We start from the raw sequence: 21,466 nt of genomic DNA on the forward strand, positions 1-21,466 counted from the left end.
ATTATTCACTTCATAATGAAGTTTAATAATAATGGCCATTTATGGAAATGACAATCCTAATCATCATGGAAATATTTTAATAATACCTTTGGTATTCATGACTTCATGTATGTGAAATAACAATTACTAACTTTAAATCAATTGAACAATTATGTCTTGGAGTTGTTCTAAAAGAATTATATTCTTTCTAGCTTTCATCTCCTTTAAAATTATACTGATTTATATTACTAGAAAACAAGAGCAAGTCAAAGAAATAATTATAATAGAAAATTTCAAATCTATCTTGCCTTAATGCATGTTTTATAAATAATTATGGGTATTTGATCTCATAATTTGATTCATCATTGCTAGTCTAAAGAAATAGATGTTTTAAAAGCCAGAAGTTCTGATTAACATAAAATTGTAAATATTGGTGCCATATTTGATTAAACAGTTTAAAAATTAAAAAAAATATATGTTTACATTTTCTCTTAGTTTCCCTTCCCAGGTTACATTTTGAAAATTTCATAGTTCTTACAGATTTAAAAGATAATCTATATTGTTATAGCCATTATTTTACTATCTGATATTCAAGAAAAGATCATGAAGTGTTTGTGCATTACCTTTCTTACCAAATGTTAGCAAAAGCCATGATACATCCATCTTGGCTTTCTTTTCATCCTGATTTTTTTTTATCGACTTTTAACAATATTTTGCTAAATTTTTATTCCCATCAGAGAAAACAATTAATTTATAAATGTAATATCAGAATATTTCATCTTAAATGGTTTATAAAAAGTAAGAGGTTGGTATTTTATGCACCCGGTCTCATAGCTTTTATATAGATAATACACTACCAAAAAGTGAATTATTAGAAAGACACATATCCACTATAATGTGCTCCCTGATATAACCGTTCACTAGGGGGCTTTGTGGTAGGGGAATAATAATCGGTAGGTATGTTTACGGACTACTGTTCTATCTTCCAAACATACACTGGCTCAGAGTGATAGCTTCCTTCCACTTTTTAAAAATCAGTGATACTCATCTGAATTAGTAACCAAATATACATAGAAATACAAGATGAAATCGTTGATGCTAGAGCCCTGGAACAGTACAGAAGCATAGTAAGTGCTCATGAAACAAGAATAGAGAAATGTCATTAACATTATAAAATGGAGCAGCGTTCGTGGTCAGAAACCTCAGGAATAAACACTGAAATGAGATGGCTTACCTGCTCCTGATGTGATGATGTTCCCATCCCTCAGTGGAGGATGTGACGAGGCGGGAAAAGGAATTCGAATGAGAGAAAAGCAGCTAGAGGAAGCTCACCTTAAAAGAGGGCTGGAGGGAGGAGGAAAATGGAGAACTGCTTCATCCGTTCCTTTAAGCTACCACCTGCACATCGCTTCCAATATTACTTCTGCGGATCCTGGTGGGTGGGACACTGTATTTGTTAAAATCAAAAACAACTGGAGGCTAGCCTTGAAAATTCCCACAGCTAACAAAACCAGGTTAGTCTCAAATACAAAGCTTAATTTAGCTTATTTTGCAAGACTAACTCATCTCTTGCTTATGCCTAAGCAAAACCTAAGCTGTTTCCCAAAATTGATGAGATAACCACTAACCAATTCCCAATCACTTAAGAAAACTCTAATATTATAACTAATCACTGTGAAGAATAATCAGTCGCTACCTCCTCCCTATAGAAGCTGCTTTACAAAAATATACCTCTGAGCCTCTTTCCATGTTTGGTTTGAGTGCCCCTGGCTCACGAATGCTATTTCTGCTGTGTGCACAATAAACTTTTACTAATGAGTGCTGGGGTGATTCACTGGTTTTACTGCCACTATTTCTAAACTTTTTTTTTAAAGATTTTATTTATTCATTTGACAGAGAGAGACACAGCGAGAGAGGGAACACAAGCAGGAGGGAGTGGGAGAGGGAGAAGCAGGTTTCCCGAGGAGCAGGGAGCCCGATGCGGAGCTCGATCCCAGGACCCTGGGATCATGACCTGAGCCGAAGGCAGATGCTTAATGACTGAGCCACCCAGGTGCCCCTGTTTCTGAACTTCTGACATAATGTAGGGTTCCATCTTCCCAGAGTAGCTAAGCAGAGAGCAGAGGGGCAGGGTCTCATTCTGAAGTCATTCACTGTGTCATCATTTAGGGAAACAGCATCTCTAGGCAGAGAATGTACAAAGCAATGAAATGAGCCTCGACTTGGGAAACCTTGGGTTTTCGAGCCATTGTGTTGGGAGGGGGCTAGGAAAGTGCTGGGTGCCTGTAGACTTGGCCCCCTTTTGTTCTTGCAGCATTACCACACCCTGGCTGCACATGAGAAGCGTTTCAGGTGGGGGTGAGTTAAAAAATGTAGCCCTGCAACAGGCCAGATGATTTAATGGTGTCTGAGTATCTCCTTTTTCTTTTTCTTTTTATTCCTGTATAATTAATATACGGTGTTATATTAGTGTCAGGTGTGCAATATAGTGATTCAACAATTCTATACATTAGTCAGTGCTCGTCATAAGTGTACTCTTCATCCCCATCACCTATTTCACCCATCCCCCCACCCGCCTCCCCTCTGGTAACCATGTGTGTTCTCTATAGTTAAGGGTCTGTTTCTTGGTTTGTCTCATTTTCTCTGTTTGTTTGTTTTGCTTCTTAAATTCCACATGAGTGAAATCATACGGTATTTGTCTTTCTCTGATGGCTTATTTCACTTAGCATTATATTCTCTCGATCCATCCATGTTGTTGCAAATGGCAAGATTTCATTCTTTTTTGACTGAATAATATTCTATTGTATAAATGTATATATACCACATCTTCTTTATCCATTCATCTATCGATGGACACTTGGGCTGCTTCCATAATTTGGCTATTATAAATAATGCTGCAATAAACACAGGGGTGTATACATCTTTTCAAATTAGTGTTTTCATTTTCTTTGGGTAAATACCCAGTAGTGGAATTGATGGATAATCCTATTTTTAATTTTTTGAAGAATCTCCATACTGTTTTCCACATTGGCTGCACGAGTTCATTCCCACCAACAGGCACGAGTGTTCCTTCTCCACATCCTCACCAACACTTGTTTCTTGTGGTTTTGATTTTCGCCATTCTGACAGGTGTGAGGTGATACCTCATTATGGTTTTGATTTGCATTTCCCTGATGATGAGTGATGTTGAGCATCTCTTTGAATATTTCTTAATAAACTCTCCACGTAATCTTATTTATTTTTAATTTATTTTTCTTCAAGCAATTTTAATATGAAGCTAGAGTCAAGAACCAAAGCGGTGACATAATTCTCTCAGAGGCTGTAGGAATAACTAGGATGGGGGAACTTAATAGAATGCTTGCCCACAGCAGGATCGGAGAATTGCCATTATGGGGAGCATCAGTTGTTCCTGATTTTTCCATGCTTCTCTTCTGAGTACCTTAGCATATAGTGGTGGTTTCTAATATGTGATCACCAGACCAGCAGCGTCAGGATCACCTGGGAACTTGTTTGAAATGCAATAATTAGGCCTCATCACAGAAATACCCAATCAGTAAATCTGGGGGTAATCTATGCTTTAACAAGCTTTCTGGGTGCTTCTGGCAACTCACTAAAACTAGAGAAACATTGGCATAAGTGAGATGGTAATATAACCCATCTAAGTTAAGTGTGATCAAGAGAATAATTTATTTCTTCAGTACTTGACCAGAGCCTTAAACTGAGGACTAGCATGGGCTAGTATGTGGATGGCAGTGGGACTTAAGGCAGGAGAACAATAGTGGGGGGGTGGGGGCAGGCAGGTAAGAGTCAGCTGATCTACCTGCTTCCTCTCACATGGAAATTTTCTTTCCTATTTGAGAAGCTGTACATCCAGTATGTTTTGATGTTGCACTTTAGTTGATATCTCCAACCAGATCTGGATGTACGAGGAAACACTGAGGAACAAGTCAATAGAAATAGAAAGATGATTTGAATTCCTCATATGAGGAATTCTTGATCTCAGGAAACAAACTGAGGGTTGCTGGAGTGGTGGGTGGTGGGGGGTGGGAGGGATGGGGTGGCTGGGTGATAGACATTGGGGAGGGTATGTGCTATGGTGAGCACTGTGAATTGTGTAAGACTTTTGAATCACAGACCTGTACCTCTGAAATAAACAATACATTATATGTTAAAGAAGAAGATAGCAAGAAGGGAAAAATGAAGGGGGAGAAATCGGAGGGGGAGACGAACCATGAGAGACGATGGACTCTGAGAAACAAACTGAGGGTTCTAGAGGGGAGGGGGTGGGGGGATGGGTTAGCCTGGTGATGGGTGTTAAAGAGGGCACGTACTGCATGGAGCACTTGGTGTTATGCACAAACAATGAATCATGGAATGCTACATCAAAAACTAATGATGTAATGTATGGTGATTAACATAACATAATAAAATTAAAAAAAAAAAAGATGATTTGATAAGTGTTAAAGGGAAGGACGAAGAGAGGAGGCACAGAAGCAGACACCGGACCAGAAGTTAGAAGACTAATTTTAGTAAAATAGGCAGCTCAATTATGTCAATCCCAGGAGAGTTTCTCAGTTGGTAATGATGCTACTTATAGCAGTAAACATGGAACAAAACAAGCATTTTGTGAAGGTAGCTCTGGGACAAACAGCAAGTTTTGCTGATGATAGCCAGAGATACCTTGTCATAGTTAGTAAATTAAAAGCATTCCCCTGGGTTCCATATATTCATTATCATGAACCCATCTCTTGCAAATGCAGACAAATCCAGTCCCACGATGCCCTGTACTCTGTGTCAGTGGCTACTCATGTGTGATATTATTTTCCAGGTGATAGAAAGACAACAAGCTTAATGCAATTTGGTTACCAAGGTTGCTTCTCACTTTTTAATTTCTGATTCATGGGAAGCAACATGATTCCAATAACTTTTTTCTTCACTGCTTTTCTTTCACTTCAAACCTGGGTTTGAATACAGGCTCCTTTACTTACAGGCTGTGTTACTTAACGTCACAGGATTTCAAATTTCGCAGCTGTACGATGGGAATGATAACATACTATCAGCTGGGGGGGCCTGGGTGGCTCAGTCTGTTAAGGGCCTGACTCTTGGTTTCTGCTCTGGTCATGATCTCAGGGTCGTGAAATCAAGCCCTGCATTGGGCTCCACGCTCAGTGCAGAGTCTGCTTGAGATTCTCTCCCCCTCTCTCTCTGCTCCTCCCCTACTCACACTCTCTCCCTCTCTCTCCAAAATAAATAAATAATTAAAAAATCCCACTCTCAGAGGATTTTATACGATACCATATTTGTGCTATACCCAACACAAGGCATGGTCCATCTTCAATTAGCACTCAATTAGTAGAAGCTGTTTCCTGTATATTATTTCTGTATATTATTTTAAAATTCATCACTGCAGCCTGGTAAAACAATCACCTGGTCCACCTATGTCAAGCAGGAGCTGCAGCTAGCCATCTGACTCACCATAGAGTTTGTCTTCCCCATTCAGGCCCTCCAGGGAACAGAAAAGCCCATATGAGTATAGCCAGGTGGACTAGGCTTTATGCCTCCAACGACTGCTCATAAATGCAGACCACCCTCATGCACTCACACATACACAGAGTGGGACAACTTTTTTCATTGGACTGATGCAAATCCAAATGCTTCTCCTAGCTTCCAAGTGATTTTGAGTTTTGCTATGCATGGTTATCGAAGCTGCAAATATTTTGTGACAATGTTCTTGTGGCTTAACCAAACCAATGTAATACTAATCCAAAGCAAGTTCAACAGCAAATCCCAAACTGGAGTAGCCCATGTCCACAGTGAGATAGCACAAACCCTCGATCAGTAACCCTTGTATGGGTTATAATGAAAAACTGATAAGCTACATCCTAGCTGGACAAGAAGGAGACGTAGGGTTGCCAACACTTCTCACTACGTCTGGATTAATCCTACTATTGGGGTGTAACATGCCATGAGAAAAGAAGGTTAAACAGTTATCTGAAATAAGGCCCACCACTCCCCTCTGGGGCTTATTCAGTAGGCAGAGATCTGAGGTGCATGCTGAAGTCAGCGGTGCTGGTTGCCCTCATCCTGCTGATTGGAATTCCATTGATAACAGCACTAATCAAGTGTTGTGCGAAAACTGAATGCAATTGGTCTCAACCTTTATTAGAGTATCAAATCCAGGTGGCAGAGCAGTAGCATTGTGGTGGTTGTTATGCAAGAAATTACAACAAATTCACTGGTTATACAACATACATATTATTGTTGTGCAAGAAATTACAACAAATTCACTGGTTATACAACATACATATTATCTTAGAATTCTGGAGGTCAGAAATCTGACATGGGTCTCACTTGGCTAAAGCCAAGGTGTTGACAGAGCTGCATTGTTTTTTTCTACGTCCTAGGGGAAAAAATTGTTTCTTTAATCAGAGAGTGTTGGGAGAAGTTAGTTCCTTGAGGTTGTGGGATGGAGCTCCCTGCTCCCTTGTTGGTTGTCACTGAAGAGACTTTCTCAGGTTCTAGACACTGATTGCAATCCTCAGCCTGCTCTCCTGTAAATCCTCGGCTTATGGCCCCCTTCCTCCATCTTCAAAGATGGCAATAGTGGGTCAAGTCCCTCATGTTCTCCATCTCTCTGATGAACTCTCTTGCCTTACTTTTTCACATTTAAGGACCCCTGTGATTACATAGGCCCCATGGAGATATTCCAAGATAATCTCCCTATTTAATGTTAGCTAATTAGCAGTCTTAATTCCACCTGCAAATTTTATTTTGCCATATAAAACAATACATTCTGAAATTCCAGGGGTAGAGTGTGGACATCTTTGGGGCCATTATTCTATCATTAGCATACAGTTATAAAAATGTAAACTTGGCCAAGAATATATAGGACCGAGGGGTCAATTGTTGAAAGAGGCGGTTGACTGTGACCCTGAACATCCCTGCACATCATTGTGGAATGCACTCTGAAGTAGCTAGTCACGTAGGTAGCTAAGTTGGTCAAGGTGACTACAACATGACTCCTTTACTGCTATTCAATCTCTAGGAAAGGGCATCTGCCTCAGCCCTCATGCTGCTGAGAGCATGAGGAGCCACCTCTGGTCCATACATCACTCAGTGGGACTTGGAGACAAGGGAACTAGCCCAACCATGCTGGTACTTCTGCCTTTTGCTGTGTTGTAACACTCTTGCTCTGATCCACTGAATTTTGTTGTCTACTTGCAGTACATGTGGAGTACTGGCAAATGGATCTGTTTATTAATCATTTCAGTATATTGAATTGTGTCCCTAAAAAGATACGTCTAAGTCGTAACTCCAGGAACTATAAATGTGACCTTACTTGGAAATAGTCTTTAGAGATGTAATTAAGGATTTCAAGATGAGATCATCCTGGATTTAAGATGTGTTCTAAATGCAATGACTAATGCTCTTATAAGAAAAAGTCAGGACTATTTGAGAAACAGAAACATGGGGAAGAATGTCAGGCAAAGATGGAGGCAGAGATTGGGGGCCACAAGTCAAAGAATAATAGGAGTCACCACAAACTAGATGAGGCGGGCAAGGATTCTCCCCAGGATCCCTTTGGAGGGAGAGAGGTGCTGTTGGTAACTTCATTTTGATTTTCTAGCCTACATAACTGTGAGAGAATAAACTTCTGATGTTTCAGGAACAGCTCTGTGATGATTTGTTATGAGAGCTCTAGTTGTCTCCTTTGGAATCTTATTATTGCTTACTCCATGAAATTGACGTTCTTCCTCATAAAGAATACATACTTATATATTGCATATTATTATCTCTATTACTCACTAAAATGTAATATCCATGAGGACAGGTTTCGTTTGTTTGATTTACTCTCCAAAGTACCTACAAGAGGAACTGGTGGCTTTTTTTATGTTTAATAATGTTAAACAGGATATAGCATCTTTCAGATTCTTGCCAAAATTCAACTAAACTTTTGGGACGCCTGGGTGGCTCAGTCAGCTGAGCGTCTGTCTTCAACTCAGTCTTGATCTCGGGGTCCTGGGATCGAGCCCCACGTCGGGCTCCCTGCTCAGAGGGGAGCCTGCTTCTCCCTCTCCCTCTGCTGCTCCCCCCAGCTCATGCTCTCTATCTCTCTCTCAAATAAATAAAATCTTTTTTAAAAAATTCAACTAAACTTCTGAAATACCCATAGCATCTTGGTAATTAAGACCTGTTATAAAACAAGAAGGCAAGAATATATACAAAGTTCACCACAGCAAACACTGAAGTTACAATCTCTCACACATCTTGGAACCATAGATCTGAATAAACTACACTTACCTCAACACCATTTTTATTGGATAAACTGTATAATGATCTCACCTCACATCCACAAATACTAAGGGAATCATAACAAGGGCTTAAATAGGAAGTTTCCTTTGGCACTAAATTTGCAGCAGAGTTTGACCTCATAATGTGTGTCTCTAGAAGAATAAAATAATTTTGAGGGGAACACAGTTCCGTATGTTGACTCTCCACAAATCCCAGATACTCACTACTATAATAAGGTGAATACTTTTTCTAGACACCACAATGCTGCTTCTGAATTTCCAAATTTTTAATAATTACTGAAATACACCTGGTAGCAATGTTTTTCAGCTTAGTATTGGTAAAAACAGATGACAAAGCTATATTTATTTCTCTTAGGTATTGCCATAAGAGGAACTAGCACTTCTGCTAACAAGACTGTGGCCAATATAATAAACTTTTCAATCCAACTTCTACTAGTGTATATCCCTTCCAAATATTCATATATATATATATATATATATATATACTGAATAACCTAGTTTCATTAGCACTTTATATTAAGTGTTGATAACTAGTAGTTGGGGAAATTATTTAAAATTATGACATTATAAGTAATACAAATATATCAGGGAATATAACTCTTCAAATAGGAGATAACTCTACAAAATACATTAGGGAATAGTTTTCTCCAACATGGATGTGAAAAAAAACACCTATCCATATTCCACATGTGCTGTTCACCACACCTGTGTATGTAGATACGTTCATGCCATTCCCCTTTTATGTTTATATATAATAGATTCTTGCTAGCTAAAAGCTAAATACCACGTGCCTATCCTAATAATGATTAACAAACTCAGAGATTGAGTCCCTGTTTTTTCTTGAAACAAAGAAATTTTTTATTTAAACTATATTTTCCCTTGAAAATTGCCTTTTATAAAGAATATATTTGCTATTATTATTGCAACTGTTTTGATTTATTGGAAAACACATTTTTACTTATTGGAATTTATTGGAAACAATTCAAATTTTCTTTAATAGAGGAGAAAATTCATTGACACAAAAAACTGAAAATCCCAGGGGTATCTTTTTTTTATTATAAAGTTTTTATTTTAATGCCAGTATAGTTAACATACAGTGTTATATTTGTTTCAGGTGTACAATATAGTGATTCAACAAATTCCATACAACACTCAGTGCTCAATACAAGTGCACTCCTTAATCCCCATCACCTATTTCACCCATCCCCCCATCCACCACCCCTCTGGTAACCATCAGTTCGTTCTCTATAGTTAAGAGTCTGTTTCTTGGCTTATGTGTGTGTATATATGCAATCAATTGATGGACCTTTGGGCTCCTTCCATAATATGGCTATTGTAAATAATCAAAACCACAATGAGACATCGCCTCATACCTGTAAGAATGGCTAAAATCAAAACCACAAGAAACAACAGGTGTTGGGGAGGATGTGGAGAAAAAGGAACCCTCCTGCACTGTTGGTGGGAATGCAAACTGGTGTGGCCACTGTGGAAAACAGTATGGAGGTCCCTCAAAAGGTTAAAAATAGAACTACCATACAATCCAGTAATCTCACTACTGGGTATTTACCCAAAGAATATAAACCCACTAATTCAAAGGGATACATGCACCCCTATATTTATAGCAGCATTATTTACAATTCTGAGGGGTACCTTAATCCAGGCTATGGCTTAAGCCAGAGAGGCTCATTATGTCTCCTGGTCAGGCCCCTCTCTCCATGCCTCAACTCTCTCATGCAGCTCCCAGTGAAAGTATGATGCTTTTTACAGCTCTAAATCTTTATTTCCTTAGGTTTAATTTTAACAGCAAGAAAGTGTGTCTCTTCAAGAAGTCTAAGCATCACTGCATTTAATTGTCTCTGATGTGATTACCTGTCCATAGCATGTGTGTCCAGAAAACTTAAATGTTTTGGTTAGATAAACATGAATGATCTACCCAACCTGGCAGAGGTGGTATTAACCTTAACCAAAGGATGTGGCCTGAAATTTGGGGGTGGAGTTGATCACAGAGGAAAAACAATGCATGTTAAGTAGAAGCCAGGTGAATAGATGTTAGGGTTCCCCAAACAACAGCCACACACTAATAAGATAAAATGGATGCTGAATCTCCAAACACATCTATTTTTATGTTTTGCCTTCATAAAATAAATATTTAAGTGTAGATTTTATATATTCTGATCTCAGATGACCAGATCATTATCCTAATACAAAACCTTAGGAACTTCCTAATTAATTGTCTTTATCATCTTGGATTTATCAATATTTGGCCTACCACATTGTTATACTTTTCTTATGTATATGTATATGTAACTCTGCATGTCTGTGTGTGTAATGGGGGGGATGTTTTATATATAGTATAGATGTAATATATTATATATATGAATTCTATAGTATGCATATGGCAAATAAAATGGTGGGATATCTTCTAACATAATAAATGTCATGCTGTCCATATTCTACTTGAAGATGAGATTTATTTTCAGATTGTATCCCAATAAAAATAACTCTATGTCTATGGTGAGGTGAACACTGATTAGAGTGTACAATGTTTGGAATAAAAAGAGATAAGGGTACAGAGCAAAATGTAGCCATTCTTAGATAAATAAGTAATCAACAAGTATTTTGCTGCAGATGCTAACAGAAAACTTCCAAAATAACAATTTGGTACAGGCTTAATCATTAAAGAAACTAAGCTATATCATTAGCGTACACCAAGAATAATCTGAATTGAGGGATAAAGTCCCTAAAACAACATAGAAAGGTACTTTAATTTCAGTGCAAAAAATTTGGACAGAGATGAACAACAGGATCTAAGGATAAAGCAACTAGTAAAGGTCATAACATGATAATTCCTTTAGCTACACAAACTAAGTACAGCCACCAGATCCTTTGAGGGGAGTACTTAAAAGTCAATTTAGGAGATCCCATGACTTCTTTTTTTGTGCCTTCCCCACCCTTTCCACAGCACGTGGACTTTTGCTAGCACACCTCCTCCCTTCGCTCACCAGTAGGCTTCAGATCAGTCCTTGGAGCTCCATCACCAAGCCAGGGACCTGCGAGGTAGTAGACACAGATTTTAGAGCCTCAGAACCTCAGCTTTCTTCCAAGTTATCTCTCCCCAACAGCCATTTTTCTCCTCTACCCCACATACATAGAAGGATCTCAGAAAATTAGTAGATTTCACTTGTTTTCCCCAAACTTCACCTAAAGCAAATAAACCCCTGCACTTACTCACTTGGTATGGAATGCTCTTATACCAGGCCTCTCCAGGTAATGACTTCCTTTCTCCTTTCTGATCTCATTCTGAGTTGTCATTTCCCAGGAAGAAGCAATAACATAAATGTACTAATTTTCAGCATTTAACACAGTCGCCATTGTAGACTTTTGTTGATGATTTGATTTGACTGTAGGTTTTATGAGGACAGTTGTTGTGTGTCTTGCCACCCTTATATACCCTATCTATACTGAGTGTGTCTGAAATATAGATTGGCTATCTCAACATCTATTCCAAAGTTCTTCTAGTTTTCCCTCTTGAATTGCTCAACACCTACATTTTCTTGAATCTCGTACAGCTAGACCTCCAGATACGCTTTAGATGCTGGAAAAGAAATGTGCTCAAGCTCAAGCTCAATCTGAATTTGGAGTTGATCTCAGTGGGGGGAGAGTGGCAACAAGAAATTACAGAGCTGGAAGTCCAGTCATAGGGTACCTTCTATCCCCATCTTGTAGCTAAGGTAGAGTGACCATGGGGACAGGGATGAAATAGTGTCAGGGAACTCTGTCTCTTCCTGATACCTTGTCTGAGGAACCCATTCTCTAGTGAGGCCTATTCTGTGGTGGTCCACCAGCAGTCATTCCTGTACATCCAACATGGAGTTTGCCCCCCAAGTCCTAAGTCATCAGATTTCTTGTATTATATACCTTTCTGTTATTTATCTGTTTTGGGATACCTACAACTAAACTTTGAGTTCAGCAAATGTTTGTTGAATTAATAAACAAATGAAAGAGTAGATGTCACCTGATTTTAAATGCATTTTTTTACATTTAATAGATGAAATACCTTACCTTTTATAAAATTATGTCTTAATATTCTTCTGTTTTTGAAAATGATATATTACAAACACATGTGAGATAAGTAATGGGATGAATAGCACCATCTGAAAATTCATATTGCCTCATTACAGGAAAAACTGAAAACCTTTTTATCTAGTGTTGATTAAAAAAACTGATATTTCCTTTACAATCCTTAAAAATAAAAACTGAAATGAATTTTATCTTAAAATGGATTACATGCTTTAATAAGCAAAAAGTGGATAAGACAAATCTAATAAAAGAATGAAAAAAGGCATTCCTCATATGGTAAAAGTTAAGCTAATAAGCAGTGACTCATTCAAATATAAAGGCCAGAAAACATTAAAACTCAGATAATTATCTGGAGAAAAGGATACATTTGGGCTTTAAAATTCTGTAAATCCAAATTTTCTTTCCTTTTTTCATATTTGTATACAGAGTCAAAGGACATAGTTCTAATTATGAAATGCTCATTAATATGGCTAAAAAACATTCCAGCTACATCCACCCAAATTGAGCCAAATAAACAGTTTCTTTGGGAGAAACTGAATCAATTCTATCTGGCTTAAGGTAGGCTAATTAATTTTAACTGGCTTAAGGTAAAATTATTCTTATAATACAGACTCAGCCAGCTAATTATTTCTCCATATGCTACTGTCCCCCACACCTGCTTCACCTTGGCACAGGAGACCTCTCACATTTCCCTGCTCTTTTCCCATGTTGTCAAGGACATGCCACCAAACAGCCACCAATTTGCCTCCAGCACAGAGAACCAGATTTTCAAGCATTAGTGCAGTAGATTGGAAAATAAATTTCATTTGTAATGTTTATTTAAATTAACTATGAAGTGTATAAAACATCCTTGAAAGTAAGTAATTTGAAATTGTCATTAACAAAGGATATTTACCGTATTCACTAAAGTTACACACACACACACACACATTCTTCAATAATGCCAAATCAGAAATAACCTAAAGTCATTTACACTTACTACAAAGGGCATTATAATACATTTTGAAAACACCGTGTGTTGACTTGTGGTTTTCCAAGTTTTAGTGGACATAAAAATCATCTAGATACTTTTTTGGGGGCAGATTTTGGCTAAATCTATCAACATTTTATTTTTACTTATTTTTTGGCTGTGAATATAATTTTTTAAAATTTTTATTCAAGTTACAGTTAGATGACATACAGTGTAATATTAGTTTCAGGTGTACAATACGGTGATTCAACACTTCCCTACAACACCCGGTGCTCATCACCACAAGTGCCCTCCTTAATCCCCATCACCTGTTTCATCTACAGCAATCCCCGCCCCCCCACCTCCTCTCTGGTAACTATCAGTTTGTTCTCTGTAGTTAAGAGTCTGTTTCTTGGTTTGCCTCTATCTTTTCTTTCCCCTTTGCTCATTTGTTTTATTTCTTAAATTCCACATATGAGTGAAATCATATGGTATTTGTCTTTCCGTGACTGATTTATTTCACTTAGCATCATACTTTCTAGCTCCTTCCATATCATTGCAAATGGCAAGATTTCATTCTTTTTATGGTTGAGTAATATTCCACTGTGCATATATACCACATTTTCCTTATCCATACATCAGTGAATGGACACCTAGCTATTTTTAAAAAAATATATACCTTCCTACTTCCCAAGTTACATGTCTATTAATTTAGAATTTTCATTTTCAGAAAGCACCCCATTTGGTACAGTAGGACCATGATCCACTTCAGGAAACACTGCTCCAGGAGATAAGAACATCTAATCTATTTTTAAATTCCTTCTCTCTACCATGTGAATTCTGCTGAACATACAGGGAATAACATGATTTCAGAATGCTAGAAAAGGAGCTGAATGTGAAATATGAATGTGATTTGTAATTATTCTTTCTTGATTCACGTTACACTAAAATAGAACCACCTTCACACATGTACACACACACACATACAAGGAACTATGTAATGGAAAATTAAAGTTGGTTAAAAAGCAAAGAGATGATTGTTGCTGGTTACTGAAATATTGATGCTTCCTGTTCTGTTTTCCTAGAATTTAGAGAGAATTAGAAAGCCTGCCAAATGCTGTGGGGATTTAAATACCATTAAATTAAGCAAAATAAAATGATAGGGAAACAGAAAGTGATGGGCAGTAGCAGAGAAATATGAAATGAAAAATCTCTCAATTACGTCAACAACCATATTAAACTTAACTGCATGAATTAAAAAGAAATAAATCCGGCAAGTGGAAAGAGTACACTAAAGCTGTATCAGGAGCCAACAGCCATTTTAGTGAAAATAAACTGAAATTCTAAAGAAATATTACACTGTCCTCATGAACCCAAATTAGTGCTTTTATTTAAACCTAGTAGATAACTTTTGGAAAACATAAAAGGATAATGGAATTTTGGTACTGGAAGAATCTCAGCTATTTATTCCAGACTCTTTTCTTAAAAATGAGAAAACTAAAGCACAGAGTATTATTCGGCCAAAATATTGAGCATGAACCAGGATAAGAATTTTGTTCTTTCATCCTCTAACCTCTGGTCCCATTTTCCTGTTACAGATTTGTTGAATCACACATTTGGCAGTTACCACTTTCACTGAATAATAATATGGATGCTCTCTGGAGTCTCTTTTGTAAATCCACTAATTCCATTCATGAGGGCTCTGCTGTCAGACCTAATCAGCTCCCCAAAGCACCACCTCCGAATACCATCACATTTGCAATAAGATTTCAACATATGAACTTTGGAGGGACATACACATTCAGCAGTTCTCAATATTCCCAAAAGTCATCTACAGATTCAATGGAGTCCCTATCCAAAGCCCTATTGTATTTTTTTTTTACAGAAATAGAAAAGCTGATCTTCAAATTCATATGGAATTTCAATTGGCTCCAAATATCCAAAATGATAATGAAAAAGAAGAAGAAAGTTGGAGGAGTCTTATTTCTTGATTTCAAAATTTATCACAAAGGTACAGTAATCAAAGCAATGTGGGACTGGCATAATGGTAACCATGTGGACCAATGGAATGGAACTGAGCCTCCAGAAATAAGCCCATACATCTGTAAACTAATGATTTGCAACAAAGGTACCAGGACAACTGAATTGGAGAAATATAGTCTCTTCAACAAATGGTGCTGAAGCAACTGGGTAGTCATATGTAAAATAATGAAGCTGGATTTCTATCTTATAGGTGTATAAATTAACTCAAAATAGGTCAATGACTTAAATATAACAGGTTAAACTATAAAAGTCTTAGAAGAAAACATAGGAGTTAAATCTTCACAACCTTGGATTTAGCAATTGACTCTTAGAAATGAAACTTTAAAAGAACAGGCAACAAAAGAAAAATAGATATACTGGATTTTATCAAAATTAAAACTGCATACATCAGAAGACATTCCCAAGAAAGTGAAAAGACAACCTAAAGAATGGTAAAAAATGCTGGGAAATCAAATATCTGAGAAGGATTTAATATCCAGAACACCTAAATAACTCTTACAACTCAGCAAAAGAAAGGCAAACAACCTTATATTTAAAAAAAAGGGGTAAAGAGCTTGAATAGACATTTCTCCAAAAAAGATATATAAGGCACACAGAAGGATTTTTAAATCACCAGTCATGAGGGAAATGCAAATCAAAACCACCACAAGATACCACACTACACACCCACTGGGATGAATATAATTTTAAAAAGACAAAACAAAAACCAAAAAAGAACAAGTGTTTCTGAGGATATGGAGAGCCAGGAACTCTCATACATTGTGATAGGGATGTAATGGTTCCGCCACTGTGGGAAAAAAAACCTCACTGGTTCCTTCAAACATTAAATATAGAACTACCATATGACCCTGAAATTCCACTCCTAGTTATGTACCTAAAATAATTGAAAGCAAATGATGAAAACAACCGAAATGTCCATTGGCACATAAATGGATGAACAAATTATTGTATACCCATAGAATTAAATACTGGGCAACCTAAAGGAAAATGAAGTACGAATGTACACACAAACCTTGAACACCCCATATTTAAGTTAAAAAAGCCAGACACAGAAAATTACAGGTTGTATGATCCCACTCATATGAAATATCCAGAACAGGTAAGTCCATAGAGAGAGAGAGCAGACTTGTGGTTGCTGGAGGTTCAGGGGAGTGAGGGATGGGGAACTGCTGTATAATGCTTACTGGGTTTCCCTTAGGGATGATGAAAATGTTCTGGAATCAGTTAGAGGTGGTAGTTGTACAACATCGTGAATGCACTAAATGCTACTAGGTTATTCATTTTAAAATGTTTAATTTTATGTAATATAATTTCAATTTAAGAAAAAGGAAAAAACAAGAGTGAATGTCCCAGACCTATGGGTTTTTCCTCATCTTATAGTTTTATTTTTTATTTGAATTTTAGCTTTAGTTTTAAATAAGTATTATAACCATAGTATTTCATCATTTTAAATAAGAAACTAACCATTATTTTTTATCATTGCTTTAAATCAAGCTAATATAAATCCACCGATGACAGCATGTGAACTGCCAATCATTTTGTAATAATATAGTGGATTATTAATAATACACTAGACATATCAAACACAAAATGATATAATTTCATATCTGAATGTCACAATTTATATTATAAAATTTCATGAAGTTCTAAATCTGCAAAATATAAGTGACCTAAAGTGTCAAAATTTGCATCTTGATTTTAATTGGCTATCAGATAAAATATCATTGATCTGGTATACAGGAAAGAGATTTTGAAAGATATTATAAGCCTCCAATAACCTCATTGCCCTCTAACACAGAATAAAAGGAAAGTAAAAGAATTAAATCAAAATATACAATGAAATTTAAATAATGAAAATGGAAATAAATTTATTTATTCATTTGATACACATTTAAGATGTGCCAAACACTGTAGTAGGGGTTGGGATTTACTATTCATAATTTTAATTTAATAAGTTATGACAGGGGCGCCTGGGTGGCTCAGTCAGTTAAGCGTCTGCCTTCGGCTCAGGTCATGATCCCAGGGTCCTGGGATCGAGCCCCGCATCAGGCTCCCTGCTCGGCGGGGAGCCTGCCTCTTCCTCTCCCTCTGCTGCTCCCCCTGCTTGTGCTCTCTCTCTGTGTCACATAAATAAAATCTTTAAAAAATAATAATAATAAGTTATGACAACATTTGTGTTTTATAAGAAAAAGTGAAATCCCACCCAGTGATAATATATTCCTAGAAACGAGGCTTCATATATACAAAATCTTATTTGTGTACCTATTCTCCAGTGGAGAATAACAAAACAGAAAGAAAAAAATAAAACCCCTATTTTAGAGTTTATTTATAAAAATCAATTTGTTGTATGCATGTGTATGCGTGTTTGTGTGCAGCATGCATGTGTGTATTTAAGGGTGAGTGAGGGCAGTCATATTAGAGAAAATGTCACCCTATTGTGTAGTAAATTGATTTATTTCAATCCAATAGGAACTTTCAGTAGATACCTCCTTATGACATTCATAAACAGTACTTAAGAGTCTATCTCTGGTAACTTCAGAAATTCTTGGGGAAAAGAACACTGTTCTGCTCAACCCATACAATCCCATGGACTTTCGTTAAAATGTATACAAAATCATGGATGCGTTTCTAAGTTTCATGAAATAACTAAATTATCAATTCATAAAAGACACCCATGTGTAGCTTAGTGTTTTGCTACAAAGAAGGCATTCTTCAAAATGAATTATTTTCATTTTTATATACAAAATATATTCCACATATGAAAGGGTTAAAAACTGCCATATATCCAAAATTCTCTACCGTAATACACAGTTTTACTGATCACCATATTAAAAATTAAAATTTCTAGTATAGCTCAGGAAGCAAAGCTATGTGAGAACAGTTAAAGAAAAACATGAAAGGACCCTATCTAATAACATCAAATTATGTTATTCTATATTTAAATTATTACTATTTTATAACAGTTTAAGAATAGATATTATTTTTATTCTTAAATTATTCAATAATTTTATGAGCAAAGAAGATTTTGAAAAAGAAATGTGAATGAGGAAAAGTTAACAAATCCGTAGGTTTGCCTGCGAAACCTCTGAATGAAAATATTTCTGAGGGTAAAGTTACTAAACTAAATAAATATAATGTCATTCCTACTCAAGGAATGGACACTGTCAGAAAAGTCAATTCATTAGGAATTGACTTTGATGGCCTTTCCACTCTTAGATTAATTCATCATTTTCCTGAGACACATCAATTACCACTCTGTCACATTAACTTTCTGAAAATGACCCATAGTGTGACCTGAAGGAAGGGATTCAGTCGCCAGAATGATTTAAGAAAACAAGCCTCCAAAAAACTTCATGAGAGGCATGCTGACTAGTTCGTTCGCTTTACCCAGTAGAATACTGACCCCTTTTTCCAGTAACTTTTCACTTTAAGAAGTATTATTTGGAATGGAGAATACATATACTGCATATCAGCAGAATTGAGGCTTTCCACGTACAAAAATCTGTCTCACTTCAATAAAGTAGATAAAGTAAATCAGCATTTATAGGATAGGAATCATATTTAGGAAAATGGTTGGGAATTACAATTCTACTTTTCCCCATTACAGCAAAATCAGGACATATTTTGATAAATATCAGCTTATATGTGTTTGTTCCCATTGTGGTTATTTTGTTATGTCTTCTCACTTTATAGTGGGCACACACTTCACTTTCCCCTTCTTTGTCCCTCATTTGTCTTCTCTTTTCCTGTCTTCTCCTCGCCTCTTCTCTCTGTCCTCCTAAAAGTTCCTGGAAGGAACGAAAGCTCAGAAAGAGATTAGAATTCGTGAAGTCCTTAAAGTTTCCTTTTCTTTTTCTTTTCACCAAGCCCTGGTGAAGATGTTCTTTTCTTAATCACATGATTTACCAGTTGTCTTGATACTTCCTTCTCTCTGTGTCTCTCGTAGGCATGGCCCCACCTCTCAAATGTTCATACTGATTAGTAATTTTCCAGTCTATTCATTAAAAGTTCATGTGTACTGCTTGGTTTTTTTAATTGTAAAAGATTTGATGCACATGTAGCTTCAACATAGGACATAAAAACAACCACAAGATGGAGATTCATGTGATGAGATCATTCGTGTTAAGGAGAATCTTTGTCTTTAAATTAACAGTACAACTTATTTTATTCTTTTAAAAGATTTTATTTATTTGAGAGAGAGAGAGTGTGTGCACGGGGATGGGGAGGTGTGAGTGGAGCAGACTCCACAGGCAGCCGGATGTGGGGCTCCATCCCAGGACCCTGAGATTATGACCTGAGCCAAAGGTAGATGCTTAACCAACTGAGCCACCCAGGTGCCCCAATAGTGCCATTTAAAATGAAAAGATACTTTCTTTAAAAATTTATTCCCTATAATACTAAAGCCAAAAAAATGCAAAAATATATGCAAGATATAGCACTGTATATTTCAAATATATAGGTGAAAATCTTCCCCTTTTGTATAAGCAAGAATTTATAAAAAAATTCATTGAACAGAGAATGTTAAAATTCAACAAATTAACACAATTTATTGATTTGTAGTTTTGTGAACAGCAGGCAATTTTGTGTTTGTCACAGACACTTATTAAATGTGATTAGATATAAAGATAACATAAGAGACTTTACACCTCTTTTAGAGAGTGATAATTAAGTGGTTATTGTTTTGTCACATGTCAGCACCTATTTCCAGTGTCACTCATATATAGAAATTATATTCACATAGATATATGCTGCTTCTATATGGTCATTACATACCTATGTACACATGATACTCCGATAGGATACTTACATGCATAATTTATATACATATAAATTAGTTTTTATTAAAATAATGTTAAAATTACAGTTTGACTTCATGTTATAATAAAATCCACAGTATTCTCTGGACTTAGGCATGTTTTATATGCAGCTTGCTTCATTTGGCATTTGGGGACATTTGAATCTTGATCCCAGTGGGGATCTCTGTGGCACCAAGGATTCTGACCTGCAGCTGCTCTATGATAAGTAATTATTTTGGTTCAGGTAGTGAGTCTGAATTCTTAATGAAGAGCGTAAGAATCATCAACACCTCTTCCTGGTCATCAAGAAAATATATACTTAAGGAATAGTTTTCTGACTGATGAACACACCCACTTTTTTGGTCAGACCTTCCAGAATCTTCAGTTTCCAAGTTCTGTTTATTTCTTAGCTGAAGAACTGCACTTGTCCCAAAGAGCCCAGGTCTGGACCCTGTGCCCCATTGACAGGACATGCCAATGGACATATATGCCAGTTCCAAACAGTTCCCAATCGACCCTTATATTTCCTAACTGACGCACTTTATATTGTAACATTTTGATGTAACTAGATAGGAATCAAGATGAAACAGAATGAATTGCTTCCTCTGTATTCCCATTCTATTTTATTAGCAATCATTATGATAAACTACTGATAATAATTTATGTGTTTATCCCCCTACACAGACTTTAAGCCCAGGCTGGGCAGGGATAGGATTCATTAATCTTCACATCACTCAGCTTCTACAACAGTGATGGACTCAGAGTGTTATATAAAGGCTTGTTCTGTTCAAGTGAGTCAAATGCAAGCAGATATTTTGATGATCAAAACTTGTTTCCTAATTGAAATAATTCTGTACTTTCACAAGTAGAAGACTGTACAAAAACAGATTTATCAGTTGTATATGTCAGAACCAAATACCCTATTATGGTTGGTTTCTGAATACATATAATAAAAATTATGATTACTGACTATAATATTTCACTTTAGATATCTAACTGGCATGCCAAGTCACGGAATTCTAATGCAATTTAATCTTGCAATTGCAATTAATCCCTAGAATCCCAAAGAATAAGGAAAAGTGATATGGAATTCAATTCTTCTGGACATTTAGGTTTTAGAGCTCATATGAGTATGAACTACTTATATAACTAAAAATTGTGTAAGACTGTTGAATCACAGATCTGTACCTCTGAAACAAATAATACATTATATGTTTAAAAAAAAAAAGAGGATAGCAGGAAGGGAAGAATGAAGGGGGGGAAGTCAGAGGGGGAGATGAACCATGAGAGACTATGGACTCTGAGAA

The 21,466-nt window shown here is 36.5% G+C and overlaps 1 protein-coding gene across 3 annotated transcripts in view; it reads right to left on the reverse strand.

Moving 5' to 3' along the window:
• Positions 1–708: 708 nt before the first annotated feature.
• CCDC102B (coiled-coil domain containing 102B) overlaps positions 709–21,466 on the reverse strand; it is a 199,346-nt gene continuing 178,588 nt past the window's right edge. For 2 of the 3 annotated variants that reach the window (XM_081801051.1, XM_031024431.2), the window contains one exon: positions 10,924–11,341. In XM_081801051.1, coding sequence (XP_081657177.1) covers positions 11,303–11,341 — 39 coding nt within the window. In that variant the 3' untranslated portion in view covers positions 10,924–11,302. Of the gene's footprint in view, positions 1,427–10,923; positions 11,342–21,466 lie in introns of those variants that run through there. The other variant, XM_081801052.1, reaches the window with a different exon arrangement.

Source organism: Leptonychotes weddellii, chromosome 13 (assembly GCF_054177405.1).
Source record: "Leptonychotes weddellii isolate Sample4059 chromosome 13, ASM5417740v2, whole genome shotgun sequence".
NCBI lineage: Eukaryota > Metazoa > Chordata > Mammalia > Carnivora > Phocidae > Leptonychotes > Leptonychotes weddellii.